Below are 19,820 nucleotides of genomic sequence, written 5' to 3'. Positions count from 1 at the left end.
GACAGGCGGGAGGAGCGGCGGCTGAGGTAAGGGAACCCATCTCGGGGCAGGCGGGGGTCGGGGCAGACGGGGGTTGGGGCAGGTGGGGGACGGGCCGGGCGGGGACCCGGGCTGCTGGACAATGTCGGGCGGGCGGCGGTCGGGGAAGCCTGTTGCTCCCGGACAAGGTCAGGACGGGCTGCTAGTTAAATATAAACTAGCGTGCGCGTCGCTGAAGAATTGGGTGCGCTATGTTCTGATGGTGTACTAAGCAGGACGAAGAAACAAAAAAAAACCAGTACCTGCTGCAAAGCCTTCGAGTAAATCTATGTGTAGGCACACCGGAGGTTCGTGGAATACTTGGCTGGAAAAGCAATGAAAGCGTGCGCATCGCTGCAGAAAACACCGATACACAATAGGCAATAGCCTATCGCTGAAAATATAATCTGAAATGAAACGGCAAAAGAATGTTTACTGCACATGAGATGACGATAAAATGGCAAACTAAAATGGTGGCACGTCAACGTGGGAGATGCCGGGAGGTTCAAGGTGCGTAAACGTCCCCAAACGTCGTGAATCAGCCCGTGAATCAGCCCACAGACTTGCCACAAAGAAGACGTCACTGAAGCCTCGGACACCGTCGGAGGACTGACGAAAGGACAATGACGAGAAGGTGAGGCTGCTCGCACGAGCTGCATGCTGTGTTTTGAAAAGAAAAGCGGCGGACCAACTGCCAATGTGTGAATACATGGTCCGTCCATTGTATGTATCAGATAGTGTTTACTTTTAACACGGCGGACCAACTGCCAATGTGTGAATACATGGTCCGTCCATTGTATGTATCAGATAGTGTTTACTTTTAACACTCCCAGGAGATTAATTACACTGCGCTGCCTGTTATCTTTTGAATTCTCAACAGGACTGCTCCACCTCGTGCCTCTGAAGAGCCTCATTTATGAAAAGTGACGCATCGCTGTGTGAAAACAGCGATGCGTCACTTTTCACTGCGCACTCCCTGCGACACTAATGATGCGTCATTTTTAATGTATGACGCATCATGTTGCAAGGACTTACAGATACGTCAGTATTTCTGACGTATCTGTAAGCGCAAAAGTGACGCATTGCTGGAGTGTGTCACAAAAGTGACGCAACTCCAGCAATGCGTCCTTTCACATGGGGAAAGCCCCATGTGAAAGGGCTTGCGTCAATCTTACGCCTGCTGTGAGGCAGGCGCAAGATTTTGACGCAACAGCATCCTAAAAGTGACGCAGTGAAATCTCATAGATTTCACTGCGTCACTATTACGAGGCTTTTTGCGGGGGAACGCCCCCTCTGCATACATTATACCTGACGCAGGTATAATGTGGCGCAGGGGTTTAAAAAGTGACGCATCTACCAAAATGCGTCACTTTTTAAATATGGCGCAACAAGGTGCATATTTTACGCCACTGGTGCGTCACAAAAAGTGACGCACCGGCGGCGCAAAACTGACGAAAGGCCTCATAAATAAGGGCCCAAGTGCTTTGCCACTCGTGCTGTGTTTATACTGAAACAGCATGTAAAACAAGATTTAATCACACTCTGTCTCTTGTGCGTGTATAACCGGCAGATCACATTACCATTTCAACTTCAGTTGTGGTTTAAACATTTCCATGCTTTTATTTTCACTGTTCCTCACTTTCAGTGCAAATAAATAAATCTTTTCAATGACGTACGGCTGCCTCCCCTCTGCCCTGACTTGCTCATTTAGACAAAATAAATTCTCATGTTATCACGTTAGGCAGTTCTATTCAAAATAAAATCTTCACTCTTCCTGCGCAGATTACAATGAGAATGTTCCACACATCCAGCGCTGATAACATTAACGATGTTTTAGAATTACAGTATTTTCTTACAGATCTTCTTTTCCTCTTTTTTTTTTAATAAAATAAGTTAAACACGAGTCGCAGAGGTTTTTAAATGTCGTGAAAGAATCAAATAAGTCTATTTACTCTTTCATCCTTTCTTTTTAAAGAATGCTGAACAAAGATTAATGTCTCTTACCAGCACAGTAGTCCCTGACGCTCTACAGTATTAACCAAGCAATGCTCACAATAACAAGTAGGAGCTGGTAGGAAGAAGGGTTGTACAGGGACTGGCACACTTAAGTTGTATGCAGGAATAGACTGGCACATCCGATTTGGAGGGCGACCAGTGGATAGTCACTGGTGGGGCTTTGTTGTTGGATGGGGTGCCAGTAAACTTTGAATAGTTTTAAGAAATTCTTTTTCCTTACTTGAAAATCTTGATCATGAAGTTTCATGGAGATCCTTGAAGTTGCAAGCCGTGTAGGTAGTCCAAACGTCGCCAAATATAATAAAATAATCTGTAGCCGAGTAGTATTGATTGATGATGGTTTATTGATGGATTTCAGGTTAAATCATGTAATCATTCAAGTATCATTCAAGTCTCTCCTAAGCCCCACCAGGAGCAGCTCTCTTGCTACTCAGCCCTCTCTTCCAACTGTCATCCATCCACCAGGCATTCAACACATTCTATATGACCTCACACACTCCAACATTCCACCATTCATACACATAGGCTGAGCAGCAAGACAGGTTAATGGGAAAAAGCACATGGCATCCAAACCAGGATACTACAGAAAGGAATGAGAAAGCATTAAGAAATTAGGGAAAAGCAGTAGAAAGCACTCATAAAAACGTGGAGGATGCAGAGCAGTGCATCAGTCTTTTGACATTACTATACCTTATTATTCCTTGTCCATGTACCAACTATTTGGCTGGAGTACCAGTATCTTACCGGCTAAGGAGTTAATAAAAAAGTCTGGAATTTGTATCCCTCTAGTGGTTAGAACTGCTCACTGTTTCCAACCAGTAAATCTTTCTTTCACGTGTGCCAGGTGCAGCGTCGACCCAGGCGCCCTGACCCTTGTTTCTAAAACATCAGGTATACCCATAATGGGGAGACGCAGGGTGGTGGCGGACCCTACAAGCAAAGAGCCTTCACACATTGGCAGCACTATGGATGCTTTTTTACTGCATGCAGCTGGGGTCCTGGACAAGGAGATCGAACGGGTTGTCTGACGCCTATCTCGTTCACCGGTTCACTGTTCTGCTCTGATCTCCCCAATCGTCCTGTGGCATTTTATGCTTTTAGTGGGAAAAGGGGCAATATGGACTTATGGTTGATCTATTTCTGTAGTAGCGCAAAAAATAACAGACTGCAATGTGCCCCAAAGAAATAAGTAGCTCTATAAAATGAGAAGCATCCATACACATGCATAATTCCTAAGCTACACCTTCCTTTGAGAGTAAATAATAATAATAATAATCCACATTTGTAAAGCGCGAACACTCACCCGTAAGGGTCTCTAGGCGCTGGGGGCCGTCGGGAAGATTAATCGAGCTATTGCCCAGAGTCACATGGTTCTGGGCTAACCTGCCGCAGGTGCCAGGGATCAAACCGTGATCCCCAGATTCCAACGTCAGTCGCCCTGGCCGTGGCGCTACACCTCTCCCTGACTGTTTGACTCCACTGCCCCATGCAATTTAAATTCTAAAAGAAAAGTACTGGACATTTCATTGAGCTTGCAGTATAATCCGACATTTGCATGCCCAAGAACATAAATTGCCTATCTTGTTGACACTCAATCCCTGCTCCAGTCCTCTTCGGTAGACCAGGTTGTGTTGCCATCTCAGGTTGGGTGGCATTGTTCCTCTCTCTCCAGCAGTCGATACACAGCATGGCGTGCTCTCACCAGTTCTACTTCCAGCTTCTGGGTCCGGACCAGGAAAGCTTCCTGGTAATGGCTTGAGTGCAGGAGGCGCACAGAGGAAGTGCCCATCAGTGGGGGTAACATGGAACCGAAGTAAGAAAACAGGACTCAGTCAACTCCAGTAGCACACCCAGCAACGCCCATCTGGAGGCAACTACGCTACATACGCTTTAAGCAGTCTTATTGTCAGCTCTGGACCCAAATTGGACCCCATTCTACACAGTCTTTCTGCACTGAAAAAGAACCTCAGCAAACTAGCAGCCTCCTAGCAAAGGGACCGTGCGTCTCTTACTGCAAACTTTCCCCCTGCAAGGCATTTATCTTGTACTGCTATCCGTAGTTCCAGCGGCAGTGGTGCGGGGGTAGGAACGTAGTGAAGTCTACGGCAGCACAAAGGTCAAACCTTGTGGCAGCAGTTACTACAGACCAATCATGACCAGGCCTGCGCCACCCAATCGCCCAATTACCAGTAGGGGGGTTAACATCCCAAGCTCTTCCTCCTCTCAACCTCGCCAACCTCAGAGTGTAAATGTTGGCAGTCTGTTTCGTTATGCTGACAGGCGAGATGGTCCTGATGGTATGCCCCCTTCCTGCAGTGTGGGCTCTGTTCACCTTCCTTCTGAGTCCACCCACTTGTTGTGGTGCTAGCCAACGTACCGCATTTTGAACCCGGGACCAAGGAAGATTTTTTTCAGCTAAAGAACAAGGTTGTGCACTGGTTCAATTCTAACATTGCCCTTGGTCCTCGGGTGAAAAATCTAATTTGTGTGGCGTGCCGGACACCGTGCATTGGTGTCACAAACAAATCTTGGCAGGCAGATTGTATCATTGTTAATTTTAACAATTCATGTATTGTAAATCACATTTTAAGCTCAGTAGTGCAGTTTGATTATAGGTGAACTCTGAAATTCTGGCACTCCCGTTGTTTTTTTTTTTTTATCGACCCAGCACTCCCTATTTGGGACCCCAACATGAGTGGCCTTTTGAGGAGGGTTATGGGGGTCACATGGAAGGGGTTACAGGGGTTAGCACTGTAAACAGATTTGCTGCACTGAGTACTTTGGAAGATTGTTATTGACTCTGTGCAGGTCCTTCGGACCTTGTGATCCTTGTCACACAGGGAAAGTTCCCATACCTGTAACAGGTAACGAGTAAGAACGGTGGGTGTAAGTTCCTTTCTTGGATTATCACGGGTTGGCAAGTAAGATCAACAACCCTGGGTGGCTGGCCCTTGTGAAAATATTTGAGGTAATATGTCTCCAGGAAACCTGGTCCATTGAGTACAACTATCACCTGGATGGCTATAAAACCCTCTTTGTCCCAGCTATCCCGTCCTTGTCAGGGAGAGAAAAAGGGGGGCTTATTATATTTGTCTCATTAGCTGTCCTTGACATTTCAGCATATGTACTCCATGCCTTGCCCTACGTACAAGTGTTGTTGCTGTCTCGTGGCTAGAGTAAACTCCTTTTGGTAAATTTTTAGAATGCGGGAGCTACACACGAGAGTGAGTGTATTTATAACACAGTTGCTGTCAGTATTGCAGGGTTGCATCCTGAATATCCAGAATTGTTATCATATCTTCTTAACAGGGGATTTTAATATCCACATGTATGGGGATATTACATTAGAAGGAGTGGAAGCCATGGGTTGGGCAGGACAATCAGGCCTGCTTATGGAACAAACCCCTCAGGGTATTGAGCTTAATTTACTCCTTTTAGAATTAGACTTAACTCTAGTCACGAATAAGCTGCCCCCAGGAAAAACAGATATTAATCCCACTTTTATCGGTAGAGGGTGTGAGACTTTTGTAGATTTTACCATTGTATTTACCCCCTTCTTTTCCTTGGTCACAGATTTTTCTGTCCAGACAAGTGAATTCAGTGACTATAATCCTAGCTGTATAATACCAGGCTGATCCCGTGCACATGGACGTTCCAAGGTGGGTGCGGGAGGAGTCCCTCTTAAAGTGGGCGAGGCAGGGAGGACCTCAAAGTGGGGGTGTATAGAACCAGAGTTATTTCACGAGTCCCTCGAAACGCATTGTCGTGGGGAGTTTGCCACATGTCTCGACAGCGAGGCCAGTGCCTCGGACATCCTGGGCACTTTTGGTACCATGTCCACCGTCATATGGAGGCTTCTGCGTGCCCCGGATGGGGGCAGGGAGCCAGCAGACCCAAGATGGTTTGATTCTGTGTGTTAGCAGGCCTCTAGGAAGTTGAGACAGGCTCTGAGCGACAGGCCCTGAGACACGGTGGTGGTTAAAGGTCTTTGCAGAGCTTATAAGGCTGCACTAGCATCTCGCCAGTCCACTTTTAAGGGTGAGAAGGGATTCCGCCTGACCTCTACATTGCCCATGTAGATACTTGGACTCCCATTCTTACTGCTGATATTAATGACTGGGTCCGGGTTGGCCAGCCTGATTCTTGGGCTTTATCGACTATAGTCCTGATATTTAAATAAGGGTGACTGGGACAGTACTTCATGTTACAGGCCCAATTCCCTCCTGGAATCTGTGGTGAAGGTGATGGGCCGCATGCTTCTTGATAGACTGGTATCCTGGGGGGATGAAAGCTATTTTTTATCTGAGATCCAATACAGCTTTCGCCTTGTCGATCCACTGTGGAGCGGTGTATAAATCTGTATCTTGTCCTGAATAAGTACATGGTGGCTCGTGCCTGCCCTATATATCTAGCCTTGATGGACCTGTCCTCAGCCTTTGACTGTGTGAAAAAGTCCAAGCTATGGCAGCTGAAGTCATCCATCAGCATCGATAATAACATCCTTGTGTTTCTGAGGGATCTCCATCGAGATTGCAGGGCAGTAGTACGTTACTCAAAGGACTTGAAAGTGTCTTGCCAGTTTAACATTAAGAGAGGGTGCGCCAGGGGTGTATCCTCACACCCTTCTTTTTTAATTTATACATCAATTCTTTAGAGAAGGCCCTCCTAGCAACAAAAGCAGACACCCCCCAGGTAGGCAAGCGCAGCCTTCCGGTCCTCTTATATGCGGATGACACAGTCCTCCTGGCAAGGACTGCAAGGGGCTTACATCTTCTCCTCAATTCTTTTGCCTCATTCATGGAGGAATTGGACTTGTCGGTGAATCATTTTAAATCATATATTATGCAGTTGGGGCCCGGCAAGGCAAAGCAGCCCACTTTTAAACTGGGATGCTCTCCAATACCTAAAGTAAATGTTTTCTCCTATTTGGGAATAGTGTTTGACGACTCCTTGACCTGGCGCCCCTTGCTTAAGCGCCAGAAAGGGGACCTAGTGAAAGCCTCTGCAGCAGTTTTTAACTTTGCCAGTAGAGTGGGAGGGAAACCAAAAGAGGCCCTCCTGAAGTTTTATCAGGCAAAATGTATCTCAAAGGTTAGATACAGGAGTGAGATATGGGGTCATACCAAGCTTTGGGCTGTGCGGAGCACTTAGAACTCATTCTTGTGAAGAGTTCTCTCTGTCCCGCAAGGCACGCCATCGTATGCTGTCCATGAGGAACTGGGGATGTCTTTTCTTGCTGATGATCTGGCCTTCCGCCCTTTGGCCCTGTGGCTTAAGATTTGGCCGAAGCAAGAGAATACACTTAGCAAAGTTGTGATACTTTCTCTTGATCATGCCTCACGTATTTGCTGGCTCCAATACATAGGAATTGGACTCGTCAGGCTAGGAAGAGCAGATCTTTACACGAAACCTGAAGGAATTAAAAAAAGGGACCTTGTTTGGGCCAAGGAGATTTATTTAAGAACACGTCATTGTGATAGAGAGGGTAAAGAGCTGTGTAAACCTAGTGTGCGAAAGTATGCTGTATTGAAAACTGTGCCTACTATTGAGCCTTACCTTTTAGGGCTTAAAAGTATTCTCGACCATTTCTTATTGACAAGGTTTCGGCTCAACCTCTTTCATTACTTATTAGCACACCCCCAAGGTTCCCATAGAGGCCAGTGCCTCATGCCCTGTGACTGCGACCGAGAGTCTCCTCAGGACATGCTGCACATTTTAATGTTTTCTACTTTTTATATTGTACCTAGAAAGCTATTTATTATTCCCATTTTTTTTAAAAATGGGTTTTAGGAGGGTGGGACCAGCATTTATCTTTTTACAACTTTTCACTAGCGACACCGTCTTGTACACTCTCAATTTTTTACGGGTCTCCAACAGACTTAGCATAAGCTGTTACTAACATGTGCATTTGCATGGAAAATCATGTACTTTTATTCTGTGTTTTGATTATCTGGATTTTTTCGTTTTTTTCAACCTGTAACCTGAATGATGGAATATTGTAGGTTGTTTGACTTTCATGGTTTTATTTTTAAAGCCGAATAAACTTTGTTGAAGATGAAGAAGGTGCAAGGAAGTGACATGCTAACTAATCTAAAACAAATGGTAGGACAATTCATGGAGTATGTTGCTACATATTCATGGCCCACATTATCCACTTTGACACGTGGTATGGGGACTATGCATGCATGGGCTGTGGGTGGGTAATTCAGTGTTTCTTATGAGAGTGTGAACTGTCTTATATAGAACATTTCCATTGCCAAATCGTACATCAATTGTTTCTCAACTGATTGATTTTTAATTCTAATAATGGGGTTTGTTTGGTGGTTCCATAGGCAAATCTCAACAACAAATGCACTGTGAATAAATGAAGGAAAATTTATTGTTCAGTAAATTAAAAAGTACAATTAAAACCCATATAAAATGAGAGTGCCCTATCATTAGATTATTACATAAAAGTGTGTTTAAAGGCTAAAGTATTAGGACACGGAACAACTGCAACTAACTGTAAAGTGTCCGGACCCGTGACACTGTTAGCGTTACTTGTTGTAGGCTGCTGGTAGTTTGTTGCCTGCAAGGACCTGGTTATGGTCCGCAGCATAGAAAGGTAAGTATTGTCTGGGAGCTGGCAGTTAACCATGCATTGTTGCATTCATGATGTCTGTAGCTAACTAAATAAATAAAATGCAGGAAGCAATTGGAAATGTCTCAATAGAAAGGTGAAATTAAACTAAGTGCTGTCAGTCCATTTGGCAATATAACATGGGAGAGCGCTGATTGCTGGTGCATAATGAAGTCCAAAGATAAGCAAAGTGCAATCAGTGCATTGGTGTAAAATGATTATGTCCTGTACCTAGAGGAAAGTGCTATCAGGGCTTTGGTGTATAAAGGTTATGTCCTGTACCTAGAGGAAAGTGCTATCAGGGCTTTGGTGTATAAAGGTTATGTCCTGTACCTAGAGGAAAGTGCTATCAGGGCTTTGGTGTATAAAGGTTATGTCCTGTACCTAGAGGAAAGTGCAATCAGTGCATTGGTGTAAAATGATTATGTCCTGTACCTAGAGGAAAGTGCTATCAGGGCTTTGGTGTATAAAGGTTATGTCCTGTATCTAGAGGAAAGTGCTATCAGGGCTTTGGTGTATAAAGGTTATGTCCTGTACCTAGAGGAAAGTGCTATCAGGGCTTTGGTGTAAAAAGATTATATCCTGTATCTAGAGGAAAGTGCTATCAGGGCTTTGGTGTATAAAGGTTATGTCCTGTACCGAGAGGAAAGTGCTATCAGGGCTTTGGTGTATAAAGGTTATGTCCTGTACCTAGAGGAAAGTGCTATCAGGGCTTTGGTGTAAAAAGGTTATGTCCTGTACCTAGAGGAAAGTGCTATCAGGGCTTTGGTGTAAAAAGGTTATGTCCTGTACCTAGAGGAAAGTGCTATCAGGGCTTTGGTGTAAAAAGATGATGTCCTGTACCTAGAGGAAAGTGCTATCAGGGCTTTGGTGTATAAAGGTTATGTCCTGTACCTAGAGGAAAGTGCTATCAGGGCTTTGGTGTAAAATGATTATGTCCTGTACCTAGAGGACAGTGCTATCAGGGTTTTGGTGTATAAAGAATATGTCCTGTATCTAGAGGAAAGTGCTATCAGGGCTTTGGTGTATGAAGATTATGTCCAGTATCTAGAGGAAAGTGCTATCAGGGCTTTGGTGTATAAAGAATATGTCCTGTATCTAGAGGAAAGTGCTATCAGGGCTTTGGTGTATAAAGAATATGTCCTGTATCTAGAGGAAAGTGCTATCAGGGCTTTGGTGTATAAAGAATATGTCCTGTATCTAGAGGAAAGTGCTATCAGGGCTTTGGTGTATAAAGATTATATCCTGTACCTAGAGGAAAGTGCTATCAGGGCTTTGGCGTATATAGAATAAGTCCTGTATCTAGAGGAAAGTGCTATCAGGGCTTTGGTGTATAAAGATTATATCCTGTACCTGGAGGAAAGTGCTATCAGGGCTTTGGTGTAAAAAGATTATGTCCTGTATCTAGAGGAAAGTGTTATCAGGGCTTTGGAGTATAAGGAATATGTCCTGTATCTAGAGGAAAGTACTATCAGGGCTTTGGTGTATAAAGAATATTTCCTGTATCTAGAGGAAAGTGCTATCAGGGCTTTGGTGTATAAAGATTATATCCTGTACCTAGAGGAAAGTGCTATCATGGCTTTGGTGTATAAATGTTATGTCCTGTACCTAGAGGAAAGGGCTATCAGGGCTTTGGTGTATAAATGGTATTTCCTGTACATAGAGGAAAGTGCTATCAGGGCTTTGGTGTATAAAGATTATGTCCTGTACCTAGAAGAAAGTGCTATCAGGGTTTGGTGTCAAAGGATCATGTCCTGTACCTAGAGGAAAGTGCTATCAGGGCTTTGGTGTAAAAAGATTATGTCCTGTATCGAGAGGAAAGTGCTATCAGGGCTTTGGTGTATAAAGAATATGTCCTGTATCTATAGGAAAGTGCTATCAGGGCTTTGGAGTATAAAGAATATGTCCTGTATCTAGAGGAAAGTGCTATCAGGGCTTTGGTGTATAAAGAATATGTCCTGTATCTATAGGAAAGTGCTATCAGGGCTTTGGTGTAAAAAGATTATGTCCTGTATCTAGAGGAAAGTGCTATCAGGGCTTTGGTGTATAAAGAATATATCCTGTATCTATAGGAAAGTGCTATCAGGGCTTTGGTGTATAAAGATTATATCCTGTACCTAGAGGAAAGTGCTATCATGGCTTTGGTGTATAAAGATTATATCCTGTACCTAGAGGAAAGGGCTATCAGGGCTTTGGTGTATAAATGTTATGTCCTGTACCTGGAGGAAAGTGCTATCAGGGCTTTGGTGTATAAAGATTATGTCCTGTACCTAGAGGAAAGTGCTATCAGGGTTTGGTGTCAAAGGATCATGTCCTGTACCTAGAGGAAAGTGCTATCAGGGCTTTGGTGTAAAAAGATGATGCCCTGTTTCTAGAGGAAAGTGCTATCAGGGCTTTGGTGTATAAAGAATATGTCCTGTATCTAGAGGAAAGTGCTATCAGGGCTTTGGTGTATAAATGTTATGTCCTTTACCTAGAGGAAAGGGCTATCAGGGCTTTGGTGTATAAATGTTATGTCCTTTACCTAGAGGAAAGTGCTATCAGGGCTTTGGTGTATAAATGTTATGTCCTTTACCTAGAGGAAAATGCTACCAGGGCTTTGGTGTATAAATGTTATGTCCTTTACCTAGAGGAAAGTGCTATCAGGGCTTTGGTGTATAAATGTTATGTCCTGTACCTAGAGGAAAGGGCTATCAGGGCTTTGGTGTGCAAATGTTATGTCCTGTACCTAGAGAAAAGTGCTATCAGGGTTTGGTTTAAAAAGATTATGTCCTGTACCTAGAGGAAAGGGCTATCAGGGCTTTGGTATATAAATGTTATGTCCTGTACCTAGAAGAAAGTGCTATCAGGGATCTGGTGTATACAGATTATATCCTGTACCTAGAGGAAAGTGCTATCAGGGCTTTGGTGTATAAAGATTATGTCCAGTATCTAGAGGAAAGTGCTATCAGGGCTTTGGTGTATAAAGATTATATCATGTACCTAGAGGAAAGTGCTATCAGGGTTTTGGTGTATAAAGATTATGTCCAGTATCTAGAGGAAAGTGCTATCAGGGCTTTGGTGTATAAATGGTATGTCCTTTACCTAGAGGAAAGTGCTATCAGGGTTTGGTGTAAAAAGATTATGTCCTGTACCTAGAGGAAAGTGCTATCAGGGCTTTGTCAGTAAACTATTTGTTTTTGAAAACTACAAGATGAGTAGCAGCAATAAAAAAATTATATCTTGCCTCTAGAGCCCAGTGAAATCAATGATTTAATAGTAAACTGATTGTTCTTACAAATTAAAGAATAGACACAGCACATTAGCAACAAAAAGTGGTGTCCTGTCACTGTGAGGATTGCCCTTCAAGGTGTTCCTCAGGGAGCAGAAAGCTGACATTAGAGAATTACTTTTCCTTGGGATTGAACAGCAGTGGCTAGTAAATGTACCGCTTGAGTCAAAAATGACCCCCAAAAACTTCTACTCTTTCGCTGATCCCAAGGATAAGCCTTCTAGATAGAATAAGTGTGGAGGGCTTCGTCTTTTGATTAAGTTGGAGCCCGTGCTTTGCCATATGTTGCTGTAGGATTAATTAGCATGTGCAGGCCAAACAAATGTACTGTTAACCATTGATTCAACAGAAGGTGCAAATGCTTTGATATGCTCGTCTGCACAATTTCCTTTCCCTCCTTCAAGAAAGAGCTGAAATAACCATTTTTTTACTCTCTAATCCACAGACCAAACAGGGAGGTCTTCTGGGAACTGGGCTTTTAGGTGTTCTCCCCATCCACCCTATTGATGGGTGAGGCTGAAATCAGGACCACTAGCTGGTTAGCCTGTGAGTGGGTTCACTCTCTGGATAGATGTGCAAGTGTTTCTTTTTGTTATTTGTCCTCCCCTTTATCTTCACCTTTTCTTGACATGGTGATGTTCCCTGCCTATTCATTCAGGTACCATTCTCTTGTGTACATGTTTTGTCTGAGAACATATTTGAAAAGGCTCTAGCTTACCAGTTTTCAATCAGAAGCTCAATGAGCATGGAAGTAATGTGTTTTATTCAATACACACATTATCCTTAATTTCAGTCATTTTTGTTCACTGCTTTTTAATGTCTTTTGGTGCCAGTCATCACCCTCTAATAACTCTGAAATGCTTTTCTTCTTATGGCGGAATATCAGACTGAACAACGTGCAATTAGACATAAGATTCAGGAGATAGAGTCAGGGTCCACCATCCTGCATTCTTGTGTCATGATCCAGGAGAAGTGGATTTAGACAAACAAATTCTTGAAGACTTAACTTCCATTTTAAGATATTTCCTCGATGTAGAATTCAGCTCTGATTTGTGTATCCAGGCTATGCCACAGTTTGAGCCCAATGCTGCCATGGGTAGGTCCCCATGTTCCAGGCTGTTGCAGGGACATTTATTGATATGGTGATGAGAGACAGATTGAAGGTTGTGAAAGAGATGCATTGTGGGGTTAGCTTTTGTAGGTAGGCTAGTCCTTTTCTCCACTGGGCCTTACATTCAATCCAATCATTAAACGGTTCACTGACAGAATATCAACAACAATAATCTGATATAAAAATATTGTATAAAAAACATCTAACCAAAAATTTTGTTTTTCTATACTTGTGTTGCAAATGACAAAAATATTGAAAATAAAATAATGTTGTCACTAATATAGTTGTCAAAAATATTGTATTTTAATATATATAAACATAAGTAGTAAATATAAATATAGTAAAAAGTAACATTAATATAATGGAAATTAAATATCTTTATTTAGTTTGAAAATATGCATACCTACTATACTTATTTATAAAAATAAAACACACATATATATTATGATATAACAAGCAGGATCCCAACTGCTTATGGCAGCAGTTCAAATGGGCGCAGACCTCCACTCCACAAGCTGAATTTTTGATGCCAAATCACCAAGCCATTACGATAAGTAAGGTGCAGCAGTGCGTATTTATTTTAGCAAAATGAAAGAGCAAGTGCCCTCCCTGATGCGTTTCTTACATACATTTAATTTAATTTAAAACTATTAAGAAAGGAGGGGCCATGCGTCTTCCCTCTTGGAGCCTTAGATAGCCATGGGAACCACCCCCCAGGGCTGGCTACTGCTATGTCCCAGGGTGCCAAACCCTGGCACAAAGCTGTTTGCTGTGGCTTGGCAGGAGGTTTACCACACCCGCCAAGCCACAGCAAACACTCTTTTTCTGAAAAGTGAGAACATAAAAAATGATCTTGTTTGCTGGAAGTTGGGCATAATTGCCTTTAGACAGAGTTAGCTTAGCTGCTCCCTATGTCTAAAAGCAATACCTGCTCCCAGAGGAGGATGGGAGCTGGCAAAGACCACTGGGGCATTGAGGCTCCCCTATGGTCCCAGTGGAGGCACCCAGCAGACATGGGCAGGCCTCAGGGAATGGGGTCCCGAGGACTTAAATTGGACCACGTGCCCCGCTCCCCTATTATAGGTTTGCTGGAACATGAGGGATGGGGTCCCCAGGGGCCATATCAATCTGGGGAGGGGGGCTAAGCAGCCCCTCCCTCCAAATATATATATATTTTTTAAAGACTGGACCCCAGAGAATGAGGTCCCTAGGGCCAAAATCGGGCCCGCGAAGTATGGCGGGATGGCCCTCCTTCCCTAATAAAACAATAAAATATGTTTAAAAAGCCAGTCTCAGCAAGTTGCCGTAGGTCCTGACCCTTTCTCCATAACTATGCAAACACTCCTCATAGCGTACTACTGTTTGGGGATGAACCCTTGGATTCTGAGGGTCTTTTGGGGGACAAGAACTACTCCCGTTACCTTCACTAAGTCCCACATAGTGTGATTGCTGAATGCTGCTCGAAAACCCGATCCCCTTTCTCCACCACTCTGCAAATGCACCTCCTAGCACACTACTGGTTGGGGGATAAAGTCCTCTTGTATGCTGTGGGTCCATGGGGGCCAAGAAGATCTCCTTTTACCTCCAGTCTGACACAGCAGGATTCCTGAGAGCTGATTGGACGCCCGCAATTTACAGGGATGTTATAGTTAAGCTAGAGAATTTGGAAAACCTTTGAAATTTACTGAAAACCCAAGGGTTACAGGGGCCTTATAGTTAGGAAATGGAATATAAAAAAAGTTAGAAATTCACACCAAAAAAAGGTTACAGGGACATTATAGATAAGCTCAGAATTTACTTGCATAAAACCATTGAAATTCAGTAGTTATATTTACCTGAGCTAACTATAACTACACCCCCGCAATTCCACTTCTTATTACCTCACATATTACATCACTCATGACATGGTCAGTAAAATCACTGATGACATGTCAAATTACATCACTGATTACATAATCCACAGAACCACTCACAAACTCACACACAACCTCTCATACCTCTACTCACATATCCACACAATCACTCACATACCCATTCATAAACACATACCAGTACCCACAAATCCACTCACTCCTCCATAGAGCCACTCACACTCCCACTCACCCACTTGTGCTACTACTCAAACAACCATTCACTCACCCATACAGCCTCTCATACAACCAGTCTCTCACCCAGACAGCTAGTCACAAAGTCACATACCCACCCAGCTACTCACGCAACCTTTTATTTACCTACACAGTCACTCACCAACCTAGTTACTCACCCATACAAGCACTCACACACTCACTCACATGACAACATAACCACTTACATACCCATTCACAAATCTGCTCACTCACCCATACAGCCATTCACACAGACACTCACTCTCAAATATTGCCACTCAGAAACCAAACACCCACTCAACCTGCCACTTACTCATCCTTGCAATAAAGAATGACAAAACTGTTCCATATATTTATGGAGTAGATGAATTAAAATTTTAGAAAACATATTTGGATTGCTGTAGTATCCATAGTATACCTTGTCATTCTAAAAATAACTAAAATGTCTAGTGACATTGAGTAGTACAGTCTTCCATTGCAATATGGTTGAAGTAATGTCAATCGACTATAAGAACTCACCAGTCTGAAGTACAACTGCTTTTGCGGGTTCCATCCTTGATGTTTTTGACTGTATGAGCTCAGTCCCACAGAACAGGATGTGCTTTTTGTAATCCTCTTTTCTATGGATTTTCCATGGAATGGAGTTGTTGATGTTCGGCAGTGGGATCTTTGTAACCGGCACACTCTCACCTAAGGGATCAAATGTTATAACGTTAGACAAAGGACTGCCCATCACCTTTTTTCCAAACCCTGCAATCCTTGTCAAAACTGCAAGAAGCCATTTTGTGGCAATAAAACACTATAGTATTCTGACTTTTTTGGGGGATTGGCTATTCAATGCATATATTTTAGCAGCATGTTCTGGATTGATCTAAACTGAATCTACAGTTTTTTAACCCTTTGCAATACAATGAGAGGCACCTACCATTCAAACAACTCTAAAAATGCTTAATATTGTAAAATATAAGATGTGCTGATGTCCACATGCAAAGGCCCGTCATGTACTGGGATTCATACTTGCTATCTGCTTTGCTTTAATGATGTGATTGGTTTTTCAATTTTAACAGAAGCATAAAGATACTGTCCTGACAACAATAGATGCAATAAAAATGGTATAAAATTGAAGAATGCGGGGAAATTTCCACATTAGAATGTGATTCTTAAAGATATGGTACTTGTTGACTATACAGCTACCATTCATTTGGATACCTGTAGTCATGCCTTCTTTATTACAGTATCTGTAATGATGCCCTAATCAGCATATTACCTGTAAGCATGCCCTCGTCGACAATGCAGCTCCCATTAATGAGGATGGCATCACATGGAAGGTACAGTTTCTTTCCAGGTAATAGGATGACATCTCCTGGGACCAAATGGCGCGATTCTACCTCTTTGCAATCTGTGAACAAAATATTCATATGGAAATGGAACCACATTCATATTTTAATAAATTAACATTAAAATAATGACACAAAAGTATTGTTTGAAGCCTTGAAATTAAAGTGCAAATCCTTTGTAAGAAATAAATAAAACAGATAAACGTTTAGATATTTATAAAGTTTTATAGAAAATATTTATAGTATGTTTTAAGCTATGTTAAGCAATTCCAGGGATCCATCTGAGCTACACCTTGAATCCAGCTTTGGACATTAAATCTTGCCCCTCTTTTCAACTAAAAATGTATGTCTTTTACCCTAAATCAATGCTTTCATGCTTATTTAAAACATTAAAATCAGGTGTGTCATGAAATAGAATTATCTGCAAAATTTTCCAAAGGTCACAATTACAAACCAAGTTAATTTTAGTAAAGATTTAGGGCCAAGTTGATGAGCCTCTTTGAGTCACTCTTGCACCATGCAAACAAGGTAATGTAAAATGAGATTTGTGAAGCCACACAAAGCCACCCTGCGTGGCTTCAAAAATCTCGAGACTGTAACATATCAAAAAATGCAGCTTTGCATTACTCTACACCAGGGAGACATTTCAATGGGTGTTGCATAAGTGTTCCCACGCAACATCCAAGGATTTTGACACATTCCCAAATCCACAAAACAAGTAAAACTGGAAATGTGTAAACAAAATATACACCTCCCCAGGAGAGGCATAACAAGGACAAAGATCTTTCTATGAGTGCTGAATTCTGCAGCACACATACAAAGAGCAAAACGCCTCTCTGGATGTTTTTATTCAGGAAAGTGCTCCTTCATGCACAAAGACAATCTTGCCTACAACACAGACACCCTTGCACCATGGTGCAAGGGGGCCTGTGTTGGTGTTAGGCTGCCAAAATGTGACACAGGAAAGCGCTGCACGGTAAATTGCTGTGCCACCCTGTACCACAAAAGCCATAAATATGCCCCTTAGTGCCCTAAAGATTTAACAAGATTAAAGATGCAAAAGGGTAAAGCAAATCAGCAGGGCCATCTCTATTCCAAATCACCCAAAATGTTTGGAATCTAGTAAACCTAATCTTGCTAATTGAATTGAGGACAAGTATAATTTTTAAAGGATTCCTTCCTGTATCAACCTTATCTAAATTCAGGTCCAATTTTCCGTACTTCTGAACTACAACAGTCCCAAGACTTTCTTGAAAACGTTTTAACCAACTTTGGAGATAAATCCCCATTGACTCAAAGAAGATGAACAAAGACACCCACATGCTGGATCCCAGATAGCCTTTTATAGGAATTATATTTTTTAACTAGCATTAGAAAACACAATTTGACAGTTACAAAGTATGTATTTCTGGCAACCTAATTGAATTCCTCATTGGATAAAAAATGAAGACCTGACTTAGACTTTGATGGATGGGTTACATTGTCACAAATGTGACAGATATCATTTTTGCCATATTATGTGTCATTGGATATAATTGTTCTTTTAATGAATCAGACACATTTGTGATAGAGTATCCCATTTACCGACTCAAATCAATATGGTGTAATAGTGTGCATGAGTAGTTTCTACTCCTCGTGAGGAGTGGGCCTTGCAAGGCTGATATCCTGTAGTAAATTTGAGACCGCCCACATATACAAACATTTCTGGTTATCAATAGAGGTGAGATGTATTTTTAATTCCACTGTAAGTAAGTAAGTAAGTAAGTAAAATTTCTATTGTATGTAGTTAATTAAAACCTTTACAATATTGATAACATGAAAAAGAAAAAACACGTGATTTAAAACTGTAATGAACAAGCGGACAAATCATTAAAAAAAGAAAACTTTCTGTAACGTCTGTGTGCATGATATACTTGCGGATGTAACTGATTAATTGCACATTCACACAGTCAAATTTAATTCCACTGGTAAAATTGGAGGAATTTGGTAATTTCGCGTTACTCTTGTAATGTGCAATTACTAATAAATGTCTCCGTTCCATCAGGGGAATTAATCTGCAGTGTTTGTTTTTTAAACAGGGCCCTATGAGGGAGCAGTCACTCTATGTTTAAAACAACTGCAGTGTAAACATTTATCTGCAGTGGTTTCTAAACATAGAGGGACAGATCCCTTTAACGGCCCTGTTTAAAAACCACTGACTACACTGCCGTTCATACCCCTCGGCACCCTTACATACTTTGCAGTGATGACCTCTCTTGTACTAATAATAAACTCTGATTTGTCCCCATCTTCTGCCCCTTCATTCTCTTGCCTCACCTCTCTTTCATTTCTGCTTTAGTTGTGTGTGAATCAGGATGTGTAAAACTTTGACAGTGTGTGCCGGTGTGTCGCAAAGAGACTGAAAGATAATTGTATGTTTCAGTGTGAGAAAGTGAGGTGTCTAAATAGCTTGTTCAAGGAGTTAATTAGCAGCAATTTCTAAGCCAAATTCACAACCTAATCTTGATTAGAATAACTAACCAGCTTCATGAATCTGCTGTAGAGAGCTGCCTGTGGGCTGTTAGTCTGTCCTTCTTCCCTGTGCCGGCGCACAAACCGCAGTACACCAGTGCAGACACCCTTGTATCATTTTACAAAAACAAGGAGAAAGAAAAGAATTCTGACGCATTCCCAGGTTTACAAAATGTTGTAAATCTGGTAATGTATAAAATTTCCTTGGATGTTGCATGGGAACACCCAAAGCAAAAATCCATGGAATGCCCCTTTCATGAAGAGTTATGCGTGAAAGGGAAACATATTTACAAGGCCATGAAAAGTCACGCAGGGAGACTTTGCATGGCCTTGTAAATATGGGGAAGCACATTGCCCTGCCGGTGTCTCAATAAAAGTAATGCACCGCCAGTGCCATGGATTGTAAATAGGCCCCTGAGTATTTATACATTTTCTAATGTTTCTTACAGAGCCAGTGCCCCCTGCAGTGTCTAGGCTCTCAACAACGGAGCTGCGGTCAGACGCACCTCACTGCCCTGGATATATAATGCAGAAGCTTTTAAGGACACCAGCATGTTTGCAGAACTAAAATGCAACAGTATATATCTCCTCGGTTTGTGGATTAAATGGTGTTGAAAACCTCTCTTCCCCATTCTGTGCCGGTCCTGTTTCTAACCACGCTCCTCTTTCCTAATGTGGGCTTTTATATGACATCAATTGGTCTCAAATCAACAATATTAGATGGCACAGTTACCCCTCACACAGAGCTACGTGAAAGGAAAGAAAGAGTTAACCCGTTTTCTTCTTCACATATGCTGTTTCTAGATTACATCAAGCAGGTGCAACACCCATT

The 19,820-nt window shown here is 42.3% G+C and overlaps 1 protein-coding gene across 1 annotated transcript in view; it reads right to left on the bottom strand.

Moving 5' to 3' along the window:
- LOC147684246 (putative cation-transporting ATPase 13A4) overlaps positions 1–19,820 on the bottom strand; it is a 385,092-nt gene that overhangs the window by 236,737 nt on the left and 128,535 nt on the right. The window contains exons 9-10 of the mRNA XM_086944646.1: positions 16,408–16,539; positions 15,660–15,830 (exon numbers count right to left, since the gene is read on the bottom strand). Of these exons, the coding sequence (XP_086800772.1) occupies positions 15,660–15,830; positions 16,408–16,539 (303 nt within the window). The remainder of the gene's footprint in view (positions 1–15,659; positions 15,831–16,407; positions 16,540–19,820) is intronic.

This window comes from Lissotriton vulgaris, chromosome 11, assembly GCF_964263255.1.
Source record: "Lissotriton vulgaris chromosome 11, aLisVul1.2, whole genome shotgun sequence".
NCBI lineage: Eukaryota > Metazoa > Chordata > Amphibia > Caudata > Salamandridae > Lissotriton > Lissotriton vulgaris.
Note: the sequence above shows the minus strand (reverse complement) of the source record. Positions and strands in the feature narration are given on the sequence as shown.